General features: G+C 38.5%; 1 protein-coding gene across 1 annotated transcript; it reads left to right on the top strand.

Moving 5' to 3' along the window:
* Window positions 1–3,443: 3,443 nt before the first annotated feature.
* On the top strand, window positions 3,444–4,004 carry LOC145685523 (uncharacterized). The gene has a single exon (XM_081757920.1). It carries the CDS (start codon window positions 3,444–3,446, stop codon window positions 4,002–4,004), a length of 561 nt encoding a protein of 186 aa, XP_081614046.1.
* Window positions 4,005–17,277: the final 13,273 nt, after the last annotated feature.

Below are 17,277 nucleotides of genomic sequence, written 5' to 3'. Positions count from 1 at the left end.
GAAACCATTTTCTTCCATGGTGTTCAATCTTCAAATGACGCCATGAAATATTTAACGATTATTTTCACCAAAGCATTAAACTGAAGATAAAGACTCAATTTTTTTCATTTTATTGCATTTTGGGACAATGCCAGAATTACCGAAAAAAAAATGCGTTTACATGCTGTAAACTTCAACTTATTTGCATCTGTGGTTGATTTCAATGCGTGTGACATTCGCGTGCCTAGGCGCTATGCCAACCATAACAATGGTTAACGATGAACTAAAACAGAAGTTAATGCTCTAGCTCATTTACCATCAACATTAAGATCGAGAAAAGAATCGTGAAAAAATGTAGAACCATTCTTATCCACTCTGGGAAAAATATTTCCTTGTAATTTAAAAACGTTTCTATATTCTAAAGGCTGTATTACACAGTAAAATCATATACGTTAAGTTGTGCGAAATTTTGATGTGCAAGATGCTAATAGCAATAAGATATTTTTTTTTAAAGTTCTTGCCATTGCCTGAAAAAGTTGTCCATTCTCCATCTTAACTGAATATACAGCAGTACAATATGGGTAGCGTTTGTAAATTTTAAACAGCCCAAGTCCTAAGTTTTATGTTTTCTGTAGCACTGATCACCCTGATGTACCATTCTCTATATATCTAATTGAAATTCAAATCGCTCCCACAATGCAACGAAAATGATATCGGCGACTCTGCCGGCTGCAGTCGTAACTAATCGTATCGTCTGCCACGAGCAGTAGCTAAAGTACGTTTGTTTTATCTTGGCACACTTCCCGCCCGCCATTGCACTTGGTTGGCTTTTAAAGATTTTCTTCTAGCACCCACTTGAACGTTTTAGTCCAATAGAGGTCTTATTGGCTTTGTCGTGTAGGTGACGTTAGTTGTCAGCCAGCCCATCAAATGAGGTCGTTGCTATTTGGATGATAGTTGATGTGCTTAGTTGCCACATGAGAACAAGTGTGTTATAGTGATTTGTGAGTGGTGTGGTGTTTTGCTGTGTTTCCTAGCGTATTGTAACTCACAACTTAACCGTGGCGTTGCAAGAACGCGTTGCAGACAGATCCATTATTTAGGCGGGAAGCGTGCCAAGATAATAAAAACGTACTCTAATTGTGTCAAACCCACGCGCTCTGAATGATTGATTGATTCTTGTTTTCAGTAGTTCGTGCTATCCGAACTGCTTTGAGTGCCGGCGCTACAATCTCCAGTCACGTGATTGAGTTTCAGAAGGAAGAGAAGCTGAAACTTCTAGTTTAGGACTTGTGCCTGCATTTGCTTTAGTTCTAAAATTTGCCACCAGCACACAGAACTGCTACAGTGCAGTACTTGCTACAATGCTGTTAGGAAGAGGGTTTATTCCTGCGATTTTCTGAAAAATGACGCAAATGATTTTGTTTATATTTCATAAATGAACTTTTCAATAATAATCCCATACGATGATATAAGTCATTTCTCTGAGAAAAATCAAAAATGGGTAGTTTACTCTCGGAGTTAGCTTTTGTTTCTCGATCTTCTCAAAAATGACTCAGGCGTTTTCTTCATATTTCATAAATAAATATTACAGCGAAACCTGACAGTATGGCGTAACTCACTTGTCCCGAAAAAAATTAGGCGGGATAGTTTATTCTTAGGGTGAGTTTTTTTGACAGTCTGGTAAAATACGATCAAGCGATTTTGTTCTTAATTGTAAGCAAATATTTCAATAATATTTTTAGCATATGGCGTGAGTCATTTCTTATGGAAAAATCTACAAGGGTAAATTTACTTTTGGAGATTACTTTTGTTTTCGGCGAAGTTTTCCAAAAGCTTCTTATAATTTTGTTCGTATTTCACATTAAAATGTTTCACTAATAATTGCAGCAAAACATGATTTAGTTTAAGGATTTTGAGTGAGAAAGTTTTGTGTGGTGGCCGTTACCTGCTATTTTTCTCTATATCTCCCGAACTACTAAGCCTATCTGAACTGAGTTTTCATCTTTGAGTACCACTTAAAAAAAATCACTATGCTCACTACTGATACAGATTCTATCGGATCTTTTGTTTAAAAATTATCAAATGTTTTGTCTCTTGATTTGAGGCTGACTTTTATGTAATCGAGCTTATAGGTGCCAAATTCATAATCCGCTAGAAATTATAAGTTTCTCTCTTGTGCCTTTCTTTTTGGTTCTTTTAATGATCGAAAAGCTAAAAAGAAATGTTTGAAAACAGTTTAATTATATCGTGGGGTGCTGTAGTATTTTCATTGGTTAGTTTTACTTATTATTGCTAACACTGCTGGGCTAAATACAGTACATTGTTGTTATACGGTGCTGCTTTAATTTTTCACCACAGACAAACGGAGAATTTCTTATAAAGTTTCTGGATTTTGTCTTCATTACATTAGGATGCATAGGGAATATGCCAAAGGATCTTTATGGTTTCATCAAACTTTTATTGTTCTTTAGTACTCAGTCCTACATTGAATGGCGAGATCTAGTACCCCAGATCTCAATGTCCATATTTCATCAGAAATTTCAATTTTTAAACACCTTATAGGCTTATTTCAGAAACGGGAAACCACATACATTAATATGTAATAATTGCCTCAAATCAGAACAATCCGATCTCGTAAAAGGTTCTTCCTCCCACCAGTACGGTCAATTTCTGTATAATTTTGAGGGGGAAACGTTCAGATGCGTGTGCTTCGTTGTTATACATCCAAGCAAAGATATCGAGATTCTGGAGACCAATGTACACTTTAGGGTCCAGGACACGCAAGAACTTTTACACATAGCTAACAGATTCTTTAAGGGACTCCGCCTTTCAGAAGGATTACACTGTCCTCGTACCGCAAGGACAACCCAATGTGCTCTACTCGGAAAGTACAGTTTAGCTTTGTTTTCTAAATATTCATATATTCGTATCAAAGCCTCAGCGAGCATATGTGGGACGTCAATTGGACGACACCTAACCGCCAGTAAAAGTTCATCACTCAGCTATGCCAAGATCTAAAGGTAGTGTAAAATATCACATCCAAGAAAAATACGCTGCATCTGTGCGACCGGCAACCTTACACTTAGCAAGAAAAAAATATATTCGTCTCAAAGCGCACACAATATAAATCGAATCATATATTATTAAAGGAATGAAGAGTCTATCGCACAATAATATTGTCGTAGGTTCGTCTACATTTCCCAGCATAAAATAAATAAAGAAAGAAATGAAACCTTGTCTTTCGTTTTCTACAGGTTACAATAAAGCAGAGAGAAGTCACATTTACTGCAAAAAAAAGTATTCGTCTTGTATCTACCTGAAGCAACACATTCTACGTAACGCGTGTCTTTTGGTACTATTTGCAGACGTTTGTGTCAGTTAGTGAACTCTAGTCGAAGTGTGTGTGTGTGCTGCTGCTGTTGGAGTGAACAACTAAGAGAAATCAACCAGGAGAAGACAAAATGGGCCGAAAATCAAAAGAAACAAGTGAAGAGGAAAGACGAATAATGATACGATTGTTTGGTAAGGGTAAATCCTTTAGTGAGATCAGTGATATGATTGGTCGGCCTATTACCACCATTAAAAGCTTTATATACAAGTTTAAAAAGACAAAAACATACAAAAATCTACCGAGATCTGGGCATCCATCACAACTAACGCAGCAAGATAGACGTCTCATCTTACGTAAAGTTAAGACAACTGCGAAAATGAGTGCACCTGTGATAGCTGCAGAGCTTGAACAAGAGTCTGGAAAAAAGTGTCAGGTCAAACTGTGGGAAACGTCCTCCATGAAGCTGGATATAGAGCCCGAACTGCCCGCAGAAAACCATATATCAGCAAAACCAACAGAAAGAAGCGTCAGGAGTATGCAAAATCACACAGAAACGAGACATTCGACTTGTGGAAAAAGGTGGTTTTCACTGATGAAAGCAAATTTAATTTGTTTCAATCGGATGGACGAGTTCTGGTATGGAGAAAGAAGAATTGTGAGCTGGAGGAAAATAATCTTACAGCTACAGTGAAACATGGGGGCGGGTCAGTACTTGTATGGGAGTGTATGAGTGCGAACGGGGTTGAGGAATTGTGTTTCATTGAGGGAATAATGGATCACATAGCATATATCAACATCTTGAAGAAAACTCTTCCCACGAGTGTTGAGCAAATGGGCCTAGTAGGGGATTACATATTCACCCAAGATAACGACCCGAAACACACTGCCCTGAATATGAAGGTGTGGCTCTTATACAATAATCCGAAGTGGATGGAAACCCCTCCACAATCACCAGGCATAAATCCAATTGAGAATCTATGGCACACTCTGGAAACAAACATACGAAAACACCACATTTCAAATTAAACTGATCTTAAAAACGCATTGTTGACGGAATGGAGAAAAATTACCAGGGCAACAACAGAAAATTTAGTTAGATCAATGCCAAAGAGGTTGCAGGAGGTCATACGGCGAAAAAGGTGGACCCACAAAGTATTAAAATTTTGGGGACGACAATCTAAGCCATTGCAGATGAATAATGTTTGCAGTTTCTTTGTAGACGAATACTTTTTTTGGCGTGAAATATGTTTAGTTTATTTTATTTGTACGTTTTCGTATGCTTCGAATGTGAAATAACTTAATTTCTATGTTTAGTAAATATATAGATAGTGTAATGAAATATTTGTGTTTCGCTCTTGCTTTTATCACTGAGTTGAATGCAAATTATATGCGTACAAACACTTCAGTTCTGGCCGGACGAACACTTTCGTTGCTCACTGATCTAAAAAAGTTTACGTGGCTGCTTGTTGTTACACTACATGCTTTTAACATGGATACTGTTTGTTTTTGTACAGTTTGTATAATCTGTTCGAGACGACCCATGGCCATAGGCAAAAATATTGTATCATAATTTTAATTTGCTATTGTGTTCTTAAATGCTTTTCCACCGGTGCGGTTGTATCGAGATATCATTTTCGTTATTGAACTGTGCTCAAAATCCTTTACTTACACCGACGAGAGGGAGAATTCAAACCTACACACATCCATTTTATCCATAATGATAATGATGATGATAATTTTTTTGCCTTTCTTCGGTCAGTGATTGGATTCTGAAGATGATAATAAGAGCCATCTATATTCATTGATTGGGATTAGACCTTATCTCCCTTTTCTGAAAAATGCCTCTGTTTTCTCAAGTTCCAACGCTTTCCATTAGACCGCAAAAGCGATCCCTAAACCCTCCAGCCTTCTGCGAGGGAAACACAAGTTTGTTTCTCGGTGGGTGTTTCATGTAAATCCCACGTTAAGGTTCACGTCTCTTATTGCCTCACTGCTGAAGTACGCGTTAAACTTTAAAACAGTCATATCTTGCAAGTGTACTAACTAAAAATACAGCTTGTAGTAAAATATGAGATTTTACTATTACAAGTCAAAGGTTTTTTTGAGGGAAGTATTATATTTGTTGCATACCATGCCGCAGTATCCCCAACCATCCCGATAGTTTTCATGAAGTAAAATGTTAATGTGAAATGAAGCAATTATTTGAGTAAAATTAATGCTTTTGATGCTTGACAACGACAGGTCAGACAGAAATATTCCATCATCTGCAAGCTACTTGCGATTAATAAGAAGAAACTAACAAGGGATGTATGCGAACCGTGACATCTACTGTAGATATTTATGAAAATTGGTACAATAACTAGGGATTGCTAATCGTGGTAGTGATAGTCACTCGGTGCGGAAATGCCTTGTTCACCCGCTAAGTCTAACGCATATATCAAGCAGTAACCGGGTGAGGCTGTGCCGAGCTATACTCCCAAAACGACGGAAAAAACAGAAAATAAAATTTTTTTGCAGGTAATCTGATACCTATGGAAGAGGGTCACGTAATCAACAACACGGCATTACTGTCACACAAGCTGTATTGCCATCCCAACACAAACTTATAGATTTTCAAATAGAATATATACTATTTTATGACATTAAAATAATTGGCATAAAACGTGAAGGAAAATAAGCAAGAGGTGTATTATCACTTATCAGTGTTGCCAAGTAAGGGAGATATGAGTGCAGTGGCGTACTTACGATTTTGTTTCGATAGGGGCTTTGCCTGAAAATGTGAAAATTCTGCAAGATATTTCGTATACTTTACTATAGTAAGTAAGATTTCGGGGGGGCTTAAGCCAGGAAGCCCCCCCTAAATACGCCACTGTATGAGTGTTAAGTAGAGAAATTATGGGGTCCCTACAGAGAAACGAACAAATGTACAACAATAAAACTGCAGAAGGGACTAATGTACAGTAGGGAGTAAACTTCAGCATGTACAATATCCAGTGATACAGCATCCAGTGACTTATGGTCTTGGCACAGGATTCACCTAAAAAGGACACATGTTAGAGTAGCCGTAGAAAGGAGCGAGAGAAGAAATGTGAACAGAAAAGTCTTCCTGTAGCGCTGCAATTCCAATGGCGTTTGTATGGAATCAATATCTCGAACTGTTCCCGAGAGCTATAAAATGCACTGTCTTAGGATTGCAACATTAAATAAAATCCTGCATTCCCTCCAAATCACAGAAACGACGGTGTAACACCTGAACAGCGTACTTTGGCACGAAAAGTAAGAAATCTGTGACAACAAAGTACGTTAGAATCGATTCGCAAAGATTAATGACCTGTGATAGATGTCAGTCAAGAATATAGGAAACATTAGCATGTAAGACAACGGCGAAGATAAAACACACTCCATTCAGGTTACCAGTAATGTACAGGCGCAAAATATTTTAACATAATACACCAATACTACTACAGCAAAGCCATAGATAGTATGACAAAATACGTACATTTCTCGCAATATCCACATATTCGATATGATATACCGATACCTAGGTCATGAAGGTGACATAACCACATGTTTTAAGGTACATACCCATATAAAATTTATCAATTTATACTAAAATGTAACTTTCTACTTAAACTAAGACAATCATTCACTCCATCATCCACTCACACCACATTTGATGATTATATATATATATATATATATATATATATATATATACAGGGTGACCGCGTGACTATGTTACAAAATTTAAGGGATGATTCCTGACACGGAAACAAGAAAAAAAGTTCAAATAAACTTTTGTCCAACGTACATAATTTCGAAGCTACAAGGTGCCGAAAGCGTGGGAAAATGACATTCAAAGCTCTATAGCTCGACTATGGTGAATGATAGAGCTAATGCGGCATGGTCACGTCAAAGACACCGAAGCTGCTGTATTCAAAAATGCTTAGGTCGAGATCGTGCAATTCGTGCACAAGGGATTCCCCAAAGGAGCGTAGGGATTCCCGGATAATCTGTCAAGAAAGATGGGTCGAAAAGGATACGGATGAATAGCTGTCAAAACTGCTAGCAATAATGCGTCTGTACTAAGTCGATATCTCGCACAAACACAAAATGGTGAACAGTTTTATACGTGCCATGTGTGGTTGCATAACGCGCACTAAATAAGACATGAAAGGAAACATGAATGGAAAATGTGAATAATTTTTTACAAATGGTAAATACATGATAGTACACTGTCCTGTTTATTGTACTTATAGACGCGTTTAATAAAGGGAATAATCATGAAACGTACTAAAATGTTGTACAAACATCACACTAACAATGTTTTCTTACATGTAGTTTTGTCATTGAAAGCAAGTAAAACTAAGGGAAAAAACCGGGGGATATGGGTGCTTTCATCCAGGCAGAAATCTTATTTTATTTGATGATACGAGCCGAGGATTTACAAGAGAATTTTTCCGCCATCCCATGTTAATTTGACCACTGCCAGAGAACAACAGTAAAATATCCGTTTCTTATCATTAGCCGTAATGTGCGTTACCCGAACATTGAAAAAGAACAAGGAAAAACAATTTATCAGCACGTTTGTTTTAGAGACGCTGCTTCCGATCTTTTGCAGGACTGATTCCGAGATTTTTGTCTAGAATGCTTATCATTTCGTCATATTGTTATCGTTTAGAAGATATTTTGTTTTCATAGACGCTGTTATCACCCGAAGTACGCCACAGTTTGCAGGTTCGATCACAAGCATTTGTTCTTCCTTCTGTCGTAGAAAACAATCGAAGGTAAGGAAAGTACTGTATAAGATAACCCTACTAGAAGGCGTTGTGGAAGGTGGAAGGTCATTCTTCATGTGGTTTGTTCGTAGCGTACGAGTTCGTTAGTGCAGTTTGTGCTTTGCTTGTTCGAATGTGAGATCAAATGGAGTATTCGATAGCAGAACTTGCGGACATGATATTTGTATACGGTCAAGCAAATGGCAACAGTCGAGTAGCTGATAGGTTATATCGACTGAAGTATCCACAAAGAAGACGTCCAGCCCATACTATGTTTGCCAGACTTTTTCAACGCTTACGAGACACGGGGAATTTACAACCTCAATACTACGACCAAGGAAAACGAAGAACCACAAGGACTCCGGACTTTGAAGAACAAGTGCTTGATGGTTTGCCCAAGACCCAACAGTAAGTACCCGGAAAGTAGCACGTGAAAGGGGAGTAGCATAAGATACTGTTTCGAAAGTAGTACACGAGCAACAGTTACATCCCTATCACCCGCAGAGGGTTCAGGCCTTACGTCCAACTGACTTTCAACCTCGCGTTCGGATTTGTGAGTGGTTTCTCCAACGCTCTGTAATTGATCCGCAGTTGGCTTCCTACTTGCTTTTCACCGACGAAGCTTGTTTTACGAAAGACGGGATATTTATTAGTCACAATAGTCATGTATGGGCAGACGAAAATCCTTATGTAATTGTGGAAAGGGGCCACCAAGACCGATTCGCCATAAATAAGTGGGCGGGTATTATCAGTGATCATATAATAGGTCCATATTTACTACCATCACGATTAACTGCACCAGTGTATACGAGATTCCTGCGAGACATACTTCCAGAGTTATTAGAGGATGTCCCTCTCGGTGTTCGTCAACGGATGTGGTTTCAACATAATGGCGCCCCAGTTCACTTTTCAGCTAGTACGCGAGAGTATTTGAATCAAACGTTTCGTGACAGATGGATTGGAAGAGGCGGTCCTTGTAATTGGCCTGCACGTTCCCCAAATTTACTTTCACTTGATTTTTTCTTGTGGGGTCATGTCAAAACACTTGTCTATGAAACGCCTATAAACAACGCAGAAGAACTATTAGCACGAGTACTCGCTGCCTGTGATACTATAAGAACATATCCTGGGTTGTTACAGCGGATGCGTCAGAACTTACTGCGACGCTGTAACGCCTGTGTTGAAGTAGAGGAACGCCATGTCCATCACCTATTGTAGGATAATTGGGAGATTTGTCTCGTTTACAGGTAATTGATGATGTTCTTGGCTGCATTCAATCCTGCTGAAAAATGTTGATTGAAGACATTATTCCCATTCTTGTGACTTTTTTTTTTTTTTTTTAGGAAACAACCTCTTTTGCATTATGGTTGTTTCGCTCAGTTTTGTTTATTTGTTTTCAATGACAACAATACATGGAAGAAATACTTTAATAGTGTGATCCTTTTACAACATTTTAGTACGTTTCATGACTATTACCTTTTATTAAAAGCGATTGTTCAATGATAGGACAGCTTAATATAATGTATTTACGATTTGTACCAAATTATTCACATTTTCCATTCGTTTCCTTTCATGTCTTATTTAGTGCGCGTTATGCAACCACACATGGCACGTATAAAACTGTTCACCATTTTGTGTTTGTGCGAGATATCGACTTAGTACAGACGCATTATTGCTAGCAGTTTTGACAGCTATTCATCCGTATCCTTTTCGACCCATCTTTCTTGACAGATTATCCGGGAATCCCTACGCTCCTTTGGGGAATCCCTTGTGCACGAATTGCACGATCTCGACCTAAGCATTTTTGAATACAGCAGCTTCGGTGTCTTTGACGTGACCATGCCGCACTAGTTCTATCATTCACCATAGTCGAGCTATAGAGCTTTGAATGTCATTTTCCCACGCTTTCGGCACCTTGTAGCTTCGAAATTATGTACGTTGGACAAAAGTTTATTTGAACTTTTTTTCTTGTTTCTGTGTCAGGAATCATCCCTTAAATTTTGTAACATAGTTACGCGGTCACCCTGTATATATATATATATATATATATATATATATATATATATATATATATATATATATATATATATATATATATATATATATATATATATATATATATATATCATACGAGGGTCATTTAACTCGAACTCGCAACACTGCTACGATTGGAGTTTCGTGTGGGCAGGAGACAAATGACGAACGTAGTGTGTTCCGTGGATGTGTACGAGTCAGTTCAACGCTGCTGCGGTCTCATATTACGGTATGTGTGGGGAATAGACATTGTTAAAGTGGTTGTTGTGTGAAATACTGCCTTACGCAATGTTCACGCGGGCAGAACTGCGTGTGTATATCAAATTCCAGGTGGCACGAGGACGATTCACAGAGACCCTGTGGTGAAGGTGCTCTACCGTATCGGACAGCGGCGAGATGGGTTGCAGCATTTCAGGCAGGACGAGAGTCAACAGACAAAATGCACGGTGGAGGGCATATGCGAACGGCTACGGACGAAATTCATCTTGCAAGACTAAGAACACTGCTTGACGGTAATCTGCGCTGGACTTGTAGTGAATTGGCACAGGAGCTGAACATTTCTTCCGGATCAGTGTTCCTCATGCTAGCACAAGATCTTAGCGTGTTTAAAATTGCACCCAGATAGATACTCCATGCTCTGACCGATGTTCAAAAGTGGAATAAGTGAGAATGTGCGCGCCTACACCTTCAATGTTACAATGAGGAAGGTGATGACTTCTTGCACCGCATTATTGCAAGTGATGAAACGCGGGGAAGATACTACGAGCCTGAATTGAAACGTCAATCGAGTGAATGGCGCCACCCAGAATCTTCACTACCGCGAAAAACTTAGGCAAGAGTCAGCAAACGTGAAGGTGATGATGATAATGTCATACGATCACAAAGGTATTAGCCTTTCACATCAAGTTCCACCAGGCGTTACCGTCAATGCTGCATACTATGCTTCATACCTCAGTCACCATTAACCACCAGCATTGCGACGCAAACGTCCACACCTCCTGGAGTCTGGACCAATTCTCCTGTTCGACAATGCCAGATGCCATACAGCCAATCCAGTACAGACTCTGTTACGACGATGGGGTTGGGAGGTACTGGAGAACCCGCCATACTCCCCGGATATGATCCACTGCAATTTTGATATTTTCCCAAAAATGAAAGAACCTGTCAGGAGCAAACGTTTCAGAGACACTCCCAGCATTATTCATGCCTTAGGGAGCACTGTCAACACCCTCTCACAAAGTGGAGCTTTGACAGGTATTCAACGGTCACCAGACATCTGGCGAAAGGTTCAACAGGCTGGCGGAGACTACATCGAAGGACTGTAAACTTCTTGAGGTGAGTGATTCACTACATTCCATTTCACAACTACTGTATGTTGACACTTCGAGTTAAATGACCCTCGTATATATATATATTAGGGTGGAGCGAAACAAAAATTTTTCGAAATGCGAATTTGGATAGGGGGCAAAAGTTGCAACATATCGTAATACTTTACCATAGAAAATTTCAGCTCTCTGAAATAATTTTTAGCCGGGGCGCAAGGGGCCTTAAGTTTGCGATTTTGTAAATCAATTTCCACTTACTATGTAACTATTTGGCAGATCTTCGCTGGAAGCAGACTGTAAGTTTTAGTGTAGATAGGGTGCAAAAGATGCATCCTGTATCAGTAGATAACAATACTAACTTTTAATTCACTAAAATTATTTTTAGCCGGGGCGCAATGGCCCTGAAATTTGGGAATAATTAGACGAAAGTGATCAACTATAAGCAATTTGCTAGTGTGCTATAAAGAAGTTTTTTTTTTTTGCTTTTTAGTAACAGTCGTTTTCTAGTATAATGAACTTGTTGGCAGTACTAAGTCATTAGTATAATAGTTTGGTGGGTTGAGATAAGAGGGTACAGAACGAAATCAGGGCGCGCGCTCGTGCAGGTACTAAAGTCTTGTGCGACTGTTTGGCAGCTTGACGATTGTTATTAGTGTGTTGTACTGTACCTGTGCTCGGGGTACATGTCTGGTTAGCGGCCGTGTTGCTACGTTAGTGATTTGATTAGTTTTGCGCTTTTGTAGCTACTGATGGCTTTGTTATCTACAACTGTATTACAGCCTAACATCTGGTGTTTTTGTTTTGTGCTATAAAGAAGAAAGATGGCAAAATCAACCAGGTAGAATATGTGAAGAGCACAAGAGATGTTTTGTAGTGCCAAAGGTCGCGACTGGAGAACGCTTCCAACTTACGAAGACGTTATGGCATGTTATTTATTTACGCGTCAGCAGCTGAAGGGGGCGGAAGTAAAGAACCAGCAGAGAATTTGGTTTCCACGAAGGTAGCAGAAAAGGTGGAAGACATTTGGTAACGTGTTTCAATTCTTGTTGTTTCGCTCGGCTGTGTATCAATAATGATCAACAGTTACCACAGGAAACTGAAAATATTTTTAAAATTGGCAGTAAGAGGGAGCATGAAAGAAGAAATAAATTACGAGAATTGAAGAAGCAGGGCAACAAACCATTTGATATAGCAGCTTGCAAGTGTTTAGATTTCACGGCGTGTCGTTGCACAGGACACTCAAAATGCCTGAATCGGAGAGAGTATTTTTATCAAACCAAAGGATAAGTAGAAAAACGGTAATCGGTGGCATTGATGTTTCTTGGACAAAGAAAAGAGAAGAAAGGAAAGCCAAAAAGCAACTAGCGGTCAAACTTTCAACCAAAACAGTACCAGTTACATTATTGAATCTTTACACTCCTCGTCATCTTTGGAAACAAGAAACAAAGGCAATAAAAAACACACTAAAGCTGGAGGAGATCCTGATTTTAGTTCGAAGTATGCTTTAAAGACAAGAAAGCAATCACAGATTAGATGCACGGTAATGAGAAAATTCCTCTCGGCATTAGCAAAAGTGAAGGAGAAAACCGGCATGACTGTAAGAAAAATTGTAGCTATTGCTACTGAAGTTTTGGAAGATTTTAATATTGTAAGTCCAGATCAGCTGCAAAACATAATTGATAGAAGTAAAATACAAAGAGAGATTGCGAAAAATCGTAAAAGTGTAAGAACTGAAGTGAATGTTAATAAAGAGGAACCTTGTACCATCTATTTTGACGGGAAGAAATACCAAACACTCGCAATGTCCGGCTCCGGAAGTCATAGAGATATGAAGAGGAAAGATCATTATTATGTCCTTGAAGAATCGGGTAATAAATTTCTCAGCCATGCTTCTTTGAGAGTTTCAGCATTAGCAAAGAATACTGCTAGTTCCATCTGCCGGGTATTACAATAAAATAATGTGGACCTATGAGATATGGTAGCTATCGGCTGCAATGGTACTAATACTAATGTTGGGTCAAAAGGATGATGATTAGAGTGCTCGAAAACCATTTAGAGAGACCCTTGCAGTGAAGCATACGTTTATTGCACATCGTTGAACTACTACTTAATCATTTACTGAAAGAATCGATGATGTGACTACTGGTACTTTGTCTGGTCCTATTGGTAGATCATTGGTGAATTGTGAGACGAATCCAGTGTGCAGCTTCGGAAAGATTTCTTCAGAACTCCCTACATACCTAAACGTGCGTCATCTCAGTTATGATCAAAGATATTTGTATGAAATATGTCAATCTGTCGTAAGAGGAGGCTGTGATAAAAACCTAACAGATAAGAAACCTAGGAAACTTGCGCATACTCACTAGTTAATAATGGCTTGTAGACTCTCGCGTCTATATATATCAATGTCAAATTCTTCAGAGAAGCTCTACACTCTCGTTAAATTCATAGTAAAAGTATATGTACCAGTGTGGTTCAGCATAAAACTGAAACCTCTTGCCAAACACGGAGCTAAACATTTGTTCTTGACCATAAGACTTTCGAGATGTTTGCAAGAACCATACAAGACTTTTGTCAATAAAGTAATTTCCAGAAATGCATTCTATGCGAATTCTGAAAATATTCTTATTGCCATAATTGGTGGCTAGCCTCAGGTCAGCTACGCGAATCCTTGCTACCGATAAAATCCTCCAATCCAGAAAACAATGTAAACGTGAAGCTCGTTCCTTCCAAGTGCCAGTGTTAAATTTCGAGGCTAGTAATTACACAGAAATGATAAACTAAAATGGGTGTAACAACAGAACCGCCAATATTGACTCATATCACAGATGACAAATTGCGAAAATTTGTTCTTGAGAAAGTACAAATATTGATATCCCTGAGTTTCCATGTTATACGCAAGCAGTGGAAAGATTAGTGAAAATACTTAGTGAAGGTTCTTCGTCAGTATGTGAGCCAGGAGAGATTTCTTTATTCGTTCCAAATTTAACTTAAGAAAATACATGACTACTTTTTAGATAAAGTCGCAGTATTTTGCTTGAAGACGTGAATGAAATTTATGAAACATTCAATCTAATACTTGTGGGTAAGTGGGATGGAACTCGATGGTAGCCACCTCCATGTGGTGAGTTCTGGGTTGATGTAGCCTGTAACATGCAATATGAACTTCGATAGCTTTAGAAATCTACCTGGACACGACAACAAATCATAATACCTTCAAATTACAGTCTCCTTCAAGCGAAGAGCTCCCTAATAATTATACAAATGAACAATAAACGTGTATTTATTTACAAAACCTATCAAACTTAAGGCCCATTGCACTCCTGCTAAAGACTATTTTAGAGAATTGAAATTTCCGGTGGTAAAGTGCTACAATATGGTGCAACGTTTGCCCTATATCCGAATTCGAATTTAATAAAATAAAAATGTGGGCTCTTTTCACTCATTCTATCAAACTTAAGGCCCATTGAGCCCCGGCTAAAAATTATTTTAGAGAATTGAAATTTTGCATGGCAAAGTACTACGATATGATGCAACTTTTGCCCCCTATCCAAAATCGAATTTCGAAAAAAAAATTTTTGGCCTCTTTTTCACTCCACCCTAATATATATAACATCTACGGACGTAAAATGCTTTCCAAACCTTTCCAACCCTCTTCCTACCCTTTTATGCTTCTTCTTCTTCTTCTTTTTTCTTCTACCTCCTTCTCGACTTTCATACACCCTCCATTCCAAAAGAAACCGAACTTCTTAAAAAAACAAAAAAGCAATGTACATTTTGGAACAAATCATTTTTATTAATCAATGTAGTACCCTTCTGCATCGATACACATATTTGCACGCTCCAACAAGTTGTCAAACGACTTCTCCATGTCCTTTATTGGAATGGTCTTTAGGACGGCGGTCGTCGCCTTCTCAATGGCATCAATCGATGCGTGCCACTTTCCTTTCATCGCCAAATGCAGTTTCGGGAACAGATAGAAATCGCACGGAGCGAGATCTGGTGAATAGGACGGATGATGCAACCGAATAATGTGATTTTTGACCAAAAATTCAGTTACAAGTCGCGAACGATGTGATGCATTATCGTCCAAAAGAGTCCAACTGCCGATTTCGCGATATTCGGGCCGAATACGACGAATTCTTGCCAGCAAACGCTTCATTAAAACTCTCCAGTGACTGTCTGTGACGATTTTTTGTTATGTTTGATGAATTCACGCACTTTTTCGATGTTTTCTTCCGATAATCCGGTTCTGGGACGGCCTGATCTTTCGTCATCATCCAGCGTCTCTCTACCCGATTTGAATCGCCTGAACCACTCGTAAACTTGCGTACGTTATAGACACTCATCACCATATGCATTTTGTAGCATTTGGTGCGTTTCACTAAAAGTTTTACCCTGTTTAACACAAAACTAAATTTCAGCTCGTTGTTTGAAACTCATTTTCCGACCGATGTACACAACACACTGACAGTTGAAACGCAATAACTTTGTTGCCGTGCATCCAAATGTCATGACATTTATACCAGTTGTCAATGAGGGACTACGCCATCTACCGGTAGAATATTACAACAGATGGCACTAGTGGTACTATTTGTTTTCAAAAGTTCGGTTTCTTTCGGAATGGAGGGTGTATATCTGTTTTCCAGTCTTTCCTACTTTTAAATGAAACTGAAGAGAAGTCGTGACTGGGATTTGTCGCTATAAACGCGGTCAATAAATTCACTTATTTTTTTTCTTTGGAAGCCCCATATAACTAATAATGAAACATATGTAGAACAGAAAAATTATTTTAGTTTATTTATATATATGTGTGTATAGGACATAGAAAACTAAGAAGGGTAATCACTTCTTACTATTTCTCCCATGAGCGACATCTTTCACCCTGTTCTGTTATGCAACCCTAATCACTCCAATGAATACGACGTTGCCTAGAAGCACGTTACTTTGTCATAACAAATCCAGCATCCATTGAGATGTTTCGTAGTCTATCTCTATAGATTGCTATAAGGTCTTAAAGAAATTTAAATGAGATCAACGAAAACGTATGCATATTCTTTCAAACAAACAAACAAAAAAAATCATTAAAATCGTGTACAGTTTCGAAGTTGTGTGTGAACATACCCAAAACATGTATGTATAAAAGGGTTGAATTAAGTACTTCCTTCTTTTGAAGTCACTTAATACCATCTATCTACTTCAATTAACCTTCCTCCTATAATAAGGCACTCTGTCTTGTTATAATAGAGAATAAAGATTCTTGAGGAAGGTAACGAAGTGAGGTTGATATTGATAATAGTTTTGTTTTAAGCAAGAAAAATAGTTAGAAATATCTAGTACTAGCATATATTACCCGCTTCGCTGCGTTGAAATGAAAATTTAAACGCACAACTCCGTATCTCATGTGTGTAGTACCCGTGAAATATGCTGTTTTCGTTTTAAATGGCATCGATTTAACCAGTATCGGAAAGATCATTGATCATCTTGGCGGCCCCGAAAACCATGGATTCGACACTAATATTGGTCATTTTGGTTCACACACACACACACACACACACACATATATATATATATATATATATATATATATATATCCCTCCCCAATGTTGCGATCCATTGCATAGGAAGTGTCACCGTTCATCTCAGCGCCCCTAAAATGTGGATTTAGCACTAATATCGGCCATTTTCAATCATTTTTAAATATCTCTTCCTCCTCGCCGGGTTGAATTTGAATTTAAACGGGATCGAAAGTACCACTGTTCATCTAAGCGACCCAGAAAACTATAAATTAGACACAGATAGTTGCCATTTTCAATCACTTTTAAAT

This window comes from Thermobia domestica, chromosome 5 (genome assembly GCF_964235325.1).
Source record: "Thermobia domestica chromosome 5, izTheDome1.hap1.1, whole genome shotgun sequence".
Taxonomy (NCBI): domain Eukaryota; kingdom Metazoa; phylum Arthropoda; class Insecta; order Zygentoma; family Lepismatidae; genus Thermobia; species Thermobia domestica.
This window is presented reverse-complemented; position numbering and strand designations above follow the sequence as displayed.

Coding starts and splice junctions, on each gene's coding strand:
- LOC145685523 (XM_081757920.1), top strand. CDS start 3,444: ATGGGCCGAAAATCAAAAGAAACAAGTGAAGAGGAAAGACGAATAATG.